Consider the following 11,271-nt stretch of genomic DNA (forward strand, 5'->3'; position numbering starts at 1 on the left):
GGGGCAATGCAAATAGTCTGGCAGCCAATTGATGAGACGTTCAGGAGTCTTATGGCTTGGTGTTGATGACAGATTTGCACACTCTTGGCATTCTCTCAGCCAGCTCATGAGGAATACTTTTTCGAACAGTCTTGATGGAGTTCCCATATGCTGAGCACTTGTTGGCTGCTTTTCCTTCACTCTGCAGTCCAACTCATCTCAAACCATCTCAATTGAGTTGAGGTCTTGTGATTGTGGAGGCCAGGTCATCTGATGCAGCACTCCATCACTTTCCGTCTCGGTAAAATAGCCCTTACACAGCCTGGAAATGTGTTTTGAGTCATTTTCCGTTGAAGAACAAATTCTAGTCCCACTAAGCGTAAACCAGATGGATGGCGTATCGCTGAAGAATGCTGTGGTAGTCATGCTGGTTAAGTGTGCCTTGAATTCTAAAAAATCACAGACTGTGTCACCAGCAAAGCACCATCACATCTTCTCCTCCATGCTTCACTGTGTGAACCACACATGCGGAAATCACCAGTTCACTTGGTTTCTTTGCAGCAATTCGACCATGAAGGCCTGATTTCACGCAGTGTCCTCTGAACTGTTGATGTTAATATGTGTCTGTTACTTGAACTCTGAAGCATTTTTTGGCCTGCAATTTATAACGTAATGTAATTATACATTAGACTCACATACATTATATAGTATACATTACATTTACATTATACATCACATACATTATATAGTATACATTACATTTTACATTATACATCACATACAATTATATAGATATACATTACACTTTACATTATACATCACATACATTTATATAGTATACATTACATTTTACATTATACATCACATACATTATAGTATACATTACACTTTACATTATACATTCACATACATACATTATAAGTATACATTACATTTTCATTATACATCACATACATTATATAGTATACATTACATTTTACATTATTACATTCACATACATTATATAGTATACATTACATTTTACATTAACATCACATACATTATATAGTATACATACATTTACATTAACATCACATACATTATATAGTATACATTACCATTTTACATTAACATCACATACATTATATAGTATACATTACATTTTACATTATACATTCACATATCAATATAGTATACATTACATTTTACATTATACATCACATACATTATATATATACATTACACTTTACATTAGACATCACATACATATATAGTATACATTACACTTTACATTAACATCACATACATTATATAGTATACATTACACTTTACATTAGACATCACATACATTATATATATACATTACATTTTACATTATACATCACATACATTATATAGTATACATTACATTTTACATTATACATCACATACATTATATAGTATACATTACATTTTACATTATACATCACATACATTATATAGTAACATTACATTTACATTATACATCAATACATTATTAGTATACATTAATTTACATACATCACATACATTATATAGTATAAACATTACATTTTACATTAACATCACATACATTATATAGTATACATTACATTTTACATTAACATCACATACATTATATAGTATACATTACATTTTACATTATACATCACATACATTATATAGTATACATTACATTTTACATTATACATCACATACATTATATAGTATACATTACACTTTTACATTAGACATCACATACATTATATAGTATACATTACACTTTACATAGACATCACATACTTATATAGTATACATTACATTTTACATTATACATCACATACATTATATAGTATACATTACATTTTACATTATACATCACATACATATATAGTATACATTACACTTTACATAGACATCACATACATTATATAGTATACATTACACTTTACATAGACATCACATACATTATATAGTATACATTACACTTTACATTAACACACATACATTATATAGTATAACATTACACTTTACATTAGACATCACATACATTATATAGTATACATTTACATTACATTATACATCACATACATTATATAGTATAACATTACATTTACATTATACATAGTATACATTACATTTACATTATACATCACATAATATATAGTATACATTACATTTTTACCATTATACATCACATACATTATATAGTATACATTACATTTTACATTTACATTATACATCACATACATTATATAGTATACATTACATTTTACATTATACATCACATACATTATATAGTATACATTACACTTTGCGTGATATACATTATATGTTACATAATATAAACTAGATGTTTCGAGCCCTGAATGCTGATTATCAGACCGAATACCACGGATATGACAACACTTATTTTTACTGCTCTAATTACGTTGGTAAACAGCTTATAATAGCAATAAGGCACCTTAGGGGGTTTGTGATATATAGCCAATATACCACGGCTAAGGGCTGTGTCCAGGCACTCCGCATTGCTTCGGTCTTACAAACAGCCCTTATCCGTGGTATATTGGCCATATACCACACCTCATCGTGCCGTACTGCTTAAATAAAACGTGTAATGTATAATATGTAATGAGTAATCCATCATTGTAAATTATATTACACATATTACATTATACATCACACTTTGCATTATACATTATAATATAATTATACATGACATTACATTATACATGACATTACATATTATACATTACATTATATTAGACTATATTATACATTATATTATTTATTATACCTTACATTACATATTACTTTATACATTATATTCAACATTACTTTTTACCTTACATTACATATTACGTTATACATGACATTTATGTTATAAATCACATTGTACATTACTTTATACATCATATTATGTTATATTATACATTACATTATACATACATGACATTATATTAAACATTACATTATATTATACATTACATATCACACTATACATGACATTATGTTATACTGCACATGACATATGACATATGACATTATACGTCACACTTTTTATGATATATTACATTACGCATTACATTATACATACATTTTTTATCATAGGTACACTTCAACTGTGAGAGACGGAATCTAAAACAAAAATCCAGAAAATCACATTGTATAATTTTTAAGTAATTAATTTGCATTTTATTGCATGACATAAGTATTTGATACATCAGAAAAGCAGAACTTAATATTTGGTACAGAAACCTTTGTTTGCAATTACAGAGATCATACGTTTCCTGTAGTTCTTGACCAGGTTTGCACACACACTGGATTTTTGTTTTAGATTCCGTCTCTCACAGTTGAAGTGTACGTATGATAAAAATGACAGACCTCTACATGCTTTGTAAGTAGGAAAACCTGCAAAATCGGCAGTGTTTCAAATACTTGTTCTCCCCACTGTACATATCATATTATACATTACATTACACATCACCCTTTGCATTATACATTACATATTACGTATTACATTATATTTTACATTATACATTATATTTTACATCATATTATACATTATATTTTACATCATATTATACATTACGTTGTACATTATACATTACATTACAGTACACCTTACATTATACATTACATTATACTTTACATTACAGTATACCTTACATTATATATATTATATTATACATTACATTACACAACACTATATTATACATTATATTATATATTACCTTTTATATTACATTACATTATACCTTACCATACATTTCATTACACATTACATTATACATATAATATATTACATATCATATTATACATTACATTGTACAGTACACATTACATTATACATATCATATATTACATTACATTGTACAGTACACATTACATTACATTATACATTACATTACATTATACATTACATTACATTATACATTACATTTTACATACATAAAGACATCAATACATTATATAGTATACATTACATTTTACATTTTAACATCACATACATTATATAGACTATACATACATTATACATATTTACATTCACCTACATTATATATATACATACACTACATAACATATCAACATACATTATATTGATACATTACATTTTACATTATACATTCACATACATTATATAGTATACATTACATTTACATTATACATCAACATACATTTATATAGTATACACTTTATACACTTACATTACATTAGTTACATACTTTACAGTGAAATCACATATATAGTATACATTACATTTTACATTATACATTCACATAACATTATATAGTATACATTACATTTTACATTTTAGACATAATACATTATAGTTACATTTCATTCATAACATTTATACATCACATACTGTATTATAGATTATACTTACATTTTACATTATACATAATTTCACATTACATTATTATAGTATACTTTACATTTACATTAGACTATCATTCATACATTATATAGTATACATTACACTTTACATTAGACATCTCACTTACATATATTAGTATACTATTACCATTTTACATTATACATCACATACATTATATAGTATACATTACATTTTACATTATACATCACTACATTATATAGACAACATTTACATTTTACATATACATTCACATACATTATATTATACATTACACTTACTATTAGAACATCACATACATATATATAGTATACAATTTACACTTACAATTATCGACTCACTCACATACATTAGTATTAGTAATACATCTTACATTTTTACAGTTATTACATCACATACATTATATAGTTATACATTACATTTTACATTATAATCACATACATTATATAGTATACATACACTTACATTAAGACATCACATACTTATAGTAGTATACATTACACTTTACATTAGACATTCACATACATTATATAGTATACATACACTTATTATGACCATCACATACATTATCTAGATACTTACATACATTACATTTTACATTAGACATCATACATACATTACTTATAGTATACATTACATACTTTACATTCATACTTAACATACTAATTTATCATAGTATTACATTACTACTCTTTACATAACATCACACATTATAGTAGTATACATTACACTTTACATTAGACATCACATACATGATATAGATTCATTACTTAATACTACTATGTATACATTCATTTTACAATACATCACTACATATAGTATACATTACATTACATTATACATCACATTACATTATATAGTATACATTACACTTTACATTATACACACATACATTATATAGTATACATTACCATTTACATTATACATCACATACATGTTATATTAGTATACATTACACTTTACATTCATACATCACATACATTATATAGTATACATTACATTTACATATTATACATCACATACATTATATAGCTTATCATACATTACACTTTGCGTGATATAACAATATATGCTTACATAATATAAACTAGATGTTTCGAGCCCCTGAATGCGTCATTATCAGACCCGAATACCACGGATATGACAACACTTATTTTTACTGCTCTTAATTACGTTGGTAAACAGCTTTAATAGCAATAAGGCACCTTATAGGGGTTGTATATATAGCCAATATACCACGGCTAAGGGCTGTGTCCAGGCACTCCGCATTGCTTCGGTCTTACAAACAGGCCCTTATCCTGGTATATTGCCTATAACCACACTCTCATCGTGCCGTACTGCTTAAATAAAACGTGTGTAAGTTATTAATATGTAATGAGTAATCCATCATTGTGTAATTATATTCACTATTACATTAACATCACACTTTGCATATACATTAAAATAATATACATGACATTACATATACATACATTACTATTATACATACTTATATTAGACATATTAATACATTATATTATTTTATCATACTCTTACGATTACATTATACTTTATACAATTATAATTCAAACATTATTTTACTTCTACACATTATATTATTTATTATACATGACATATTATGTTATCAAATCACATTTTTGTACATTACTTATTCATTCATTGTATGTATATTATACATTACATTATCACATACACGACATTATATTAAACATTACATTATATTATACATTACATATATCACACTATACAATGATCATATTTTATACTGCACATGACATAGACATATGACATTATACGTCACACTTTATTGATATATTACATTACGCATTACATTATTTATACATTTTTTATCATAGGTACACTTCAACTGTGAGAGACGGAATCTAAAACAAAATCCAGAAAATTTGTATAATTTTAAGAATATCATTTTATTGCATGACATAAGTATTTGATACATCAGAAAAAGCAGAACTTAATATTGTACAGAAACCTTGTTTGCAATTACAGAGATCATACGTTTCCTGTAGTTCTTGCCAGGTTTGCACCACGCACATCTGTCCGTCTCTCACAGTTGAAGTGTACGTATATTAAAAATGACAGACCTCTACATGCTTTGTAAGTAGAAAACCTGCAAAATCGCGCAGTGTTTCAAATACTTGTTTCTCCCCACTGGTACAATATCATATTTTAACATTTTTTATATACATTACATATTACGTATTACATTATATTTACATTTACATTATATTACATCATATATTACATATATTATACATTACGTGTACATATTACGTTTAATTATCATACCATTACATTATACTATACATTACAGTATACTTACATTATATATACATTATATTTACATTACATTTATACATACATGTACTTATTATATATTACCTTTTTATATTACATTACATTATACTACTCATACATTTCATTAACTACATTACATATAATTATTCATTCATATATTATCTATTATCTTACTATTCATAATATTACAGTTACATTCTATTATTACATCATTACATTACATTACATCTTATAAACATTCACATACATATACATTACATTGCATTATACATTACATTATACATTACATTCATACACTTCAATATTACTTACTTACATTTACATTATTACATTATACATTACATTACATACATTTACATTACATTACATATACATTACATTATACATTACATTACATTATACATTACATTACATATACATTTTACATCTACATTACATTATACATTACATCAACTTACATTACATTATACATTACATTTATACATTACATTACTTAACATTAACATTCTATACATACATTACATTAATTACATTATTACATTTACACATATACATATACATTAACATACATTTACATATACACATTACATTACATTATACATGACATTGTACATTATACATTGACATTGTACATTACACATATACATTACACACTATACATTACATTATACATTACACATTATACATTATACATTAATATACATTACATTACATTATACTATTACATTACATTATGATATTGTATTTATACATATATTTACATGTATACATACATCTGTACATTATACATGACATTGTACATTATACATGACATTGTACATTATACATTACATTACATTACTATTACATTTACATTACATTACATACACATTACACATGACAATATACATACATTATACATTAAATTACATTACATTATACATTACATTACATTACATTATACATATATACATTACATTATACATTACATTAATTACATTACATTAACTACACTTACATTACATACGCTATATTAACATGACATTACATTATACATTACGCATTATATTATACATGATTCAATATACATAACATATTTTACGTCATACATTACATTATTCATTATACATGACTTTATATATTACATTTTCCTGTGTAGCTCAGTTGGTAGCGCATGGCACTTGCACACCCAGGTTGCGGTATTGGAGGATGTCATTGACTAACAGTCTGTTTTTCAGGAGACAACAACATTGCCTATGTGATTCTGTGCACGTTACCATGCTTCTCTATTCTGATCGCCGGTTCCAAGGTATAAACATCATTTTTTAAAAATTATAAAATGTGAGTGCATGTGTCACTTTACTTTAGACTCTCTCGTTGAGTGGAGTATGTGTGCACAGTGACCAAACACACACACACAGTACAGGTGTGACGGAGGCAGGTGCTCACTAACAATCCTAAATACAACAGGTTGACTATTATCCACGGTGGAATGAAGTAGGAACTCAAACAAAAGGTTTCGTCATGTTCATTACATTCTCACCCTAACAGTCTCACCCTAACAGTCTCACCCTAACAGTCTCACCCTAACAGCTCTCCCTAACAGTCTCACCCTAACAGTCTCCCCTAACAGTCTCACCCTAACAGTCTCACCCTAACAGTCTCACCCTAACAGTCTCACCCTAACCGCCCCACCCTAACCCTCCCCAACCGCCCTCACTCCTAACGCCTCACCTACCGCCCACCCTACCGCCTCACCCTAACCGCCTCACCCTAACCGCCTCACCCTAACCGCCTCACCCTAACGTCCCCACCTAACGTCTCACCCTAACCGTCTCACCTAACCTTAACCCTAATAACCAACACTTGGTCACAACATATACCAGCTACATTCCTTTTTCATAGTATCTCCTTCGCGTGTTCAGGACATTCAATGAGATCTTACTGCCAAAATCTTATAACGAAGATTTTATTTTAGATTTTTCTATGCTCCAATGAAGACGTTTTCCTGACGGTTGTCTCTATGAAGACGTTTTTCTCTGACGTGTCTCTATGAAGACGTTTTCCTGCGGGTTCTCTATGAAACGTTTTCCTGACGGCGTCTTCTATGAAACGTCTGCTCTGACGCGTCTCCTTGAAGACGTTTCCTGACGGCGTCTTCGTATGAAGACTTTTCCTGACGGCGTCTCTATGAAGACGTTTCCTGACGGTCGGTCTCTATGAAGACGTTTCCTGACGTTCTCTATAAGACGTTTTCCTGACGTGTCTCTATGAACGTTTCCTGACGGCGTCTCTATGATGACGTTTCCTGACGGCGTCTCTATGAAGACGTCCTGACGTGTCTCTATGAAGACGTTTTCCTGACGTGTCTCTCAAATTTTCCAATGATGACCTTAACCCTTCAGCCCTAAACTAACCCCTGACATCTAACCTTAACCCTAGCCCTAAACCCTAACTCAATCTCGTCTACGTCGGTCCATTCAGGGGCAGGTGATAAGGACCCCAGTACAGACAGGACCACTTCTCTGAGCTGCCCGTCTCTCTTGTGCTCTTCTCTCTATCTGTGTGGATATCATCGAGAGGATCCGGCGTGCTGCCTCACTGGCAAGTACCGTTGTTACTGCCTCACTGGGCGTACGCGATACGTACTTGTTACGCCTCACTGGGCAAGGTCCCGTTGTTACTGCCTCACTGGCAAGGTACCGTTGTTCCTGCTCACTGGGCAAGGTCGTTGTTACTGCCCTCACTGGCATACCCCTGGGCGGTACCGTTGTTACGCCTCACTGGGCAAGGTACCGTTGTTTACTGCTCTTACTTCAGATGTAGTGATAAATCTGACTCATAGTATTTATGCTACTAGGCACTAGTAAAGATATCTGCTACAATGCTACTACTAATGTATTCTTTCTCTAGTTAAGTATATTGCTACTGATGCTACTAGTAATGTATATCTGCTACTGTGCTGTATATCTGCTACTAGTAATGTATATCTGCTACTACTAATGTATATTTACTAGTAATGTATATCTGTACTGATCTATGGTATTATATCTGTACTCTAATGTATATTGCTCACTAGTAATGTATATCTGCTACTAGTATGTATATCTGCTACTAGTAATTATATCTGCTAAGTAATGTATACTCTGCTACTGGTAATGAATACGCTATAGTAATGAATACCTGCTACTGGTAATGTATATCTGCTACTGTAATGTTATCGCTACTGGTAATGTTGTACGTATGTATATCTGTACTGTAAGTATACTGCTACTGGGTAATGTATATCTGCTACTGTAATTATATCTCTACTAGTAATGAATACCTGCAACTGACTGCTACTAGTAATGTATATCTGCTACTGTAATGTATATCTGCTATGATGTACTGGTATGTATATCTGCTTAACTGGTAATGTATATTGCTACTAGTAATGTTATATCTGCTACTATAATGTATATCTGCTACTATATGTATATCTGTACTGTAAGTATAATGTACTAGTAATGTTATCTGCTACTAGTACATGTATATCTGCTACTAGTATATGTTATATCTACTACTAGTAATGTATTATCTGCTACAGTAATGTATATCTGCTACTAGTAATGTATATCGCTACGAGTATGTAAATCTGCTTAACAGTAATGTATATCTGCTACTGTGCTGAACTGCTATGAATGTATATTGCTACTATATGATATATCTCTACTAAGTATATGTCTTGATCTGCTACTGTAATGCTGCTCTAGTATGTATATCTGCTACTTTAATGTATATCGCTACTAGTAATGTATATCTGCTACTAGTAATGTATATCTGCTACTAAGTAATGGTATATCGTAACTAAGTATTGTATACTGCTTACTGATGCTACTGTAATGTATACCTCTACTAGTAATGAACCTGCTACTGGTAATGTATATCTGCTACTGGTAATGTATATCTGCTTACTGGTAATGTATATCTGCTATCTGTAAGTTATCTGCTACTAGTAATGAATACTGCAACTGATGTACTAGTAGAAATGTATATCTGCTATCTGGTATATGTATATCTGTACTGATGCTACTGGTAATGTATATCTGCTACTAATGAATTAGCAAGTATGTATATCTGCTACTAGTAATGTATATCTGCTACTAGTAATGATAATCTCTACTAGTAATGTATATCTGCTACTGTAATGTTATCTGCTTACTGTAATGTATATCTGCTTACTATGTAATGTATATTCGCTACTAGTAATGTATATACTGCTACTGAATGTAATCTGCCTAAGTAATGTTATATCTTGCTACTAGTAATGTATATCTGCTACTAGTAATGTATATCTGCACTTTACTGTAATGTATATCTGCTACTAGTAATGTATATCTGTACTAGAATTATATTCTGCTATAGTAATGATATCTGCATACTAGTATTTAAAAAAAAAACCTGCTACTGGTAATGAATACCTGCATACTGGTTAATGAATACCTGATACTTGGTAATGTATATTCGCTACTGTGTTATATGTATATCTGCTACTAGTAATGTATATCTGCTACTGGTAATGTATATCTGCTACTAGTAATGTATATATGCTACTAGTAATGAATTACCTGCTACTGATGCTACTAGTAATTTACATCGTACTA

The 11,271-nt window shown here is 29.7% G+C and overlaps 1 protein-coding gene across 1 annotated transcript in view; it reads left to right on the forward strand.

Moving 5' to 3' along the window:
* The window catches only part of tmem236 (transmembrane protein 236), a 31,347-nt gene that overhangs the window by 11,905 nt on the left and 8,171 nt on the right, over positions 1 to 11,271 (forward strand). Inside the window, 3 exon segments of the mRNA XM_070437155.1 lie at positions 7,788 to 7,795; positions 9,127 to 9,183; positions 9,186 to 9,236. Coding sequence (XP_070293256.1) covers positions 7,788 to 7,795; positions 9,127 to 9,183; positions 9,186 to 9,236 — 116 coding nt within the window.

The sequence above is a fragment of the Salvelinus sp. IW2-2015 genome, linkage group LG34 (assembly GCF_002910315.2).
Source record: "Salvelinus sp. IW2-2015 linkage group LG34, ASM291031v2, whole genome shotgun sequence".
Taxonomy (NCBI): domain Eukaryota; kingdom Metazoa; phylum Chordata; class Actinopteri; order Salmoniformes; family Salmonidae; genus Salvelinus; species Salvelinus sp. IW2-2015.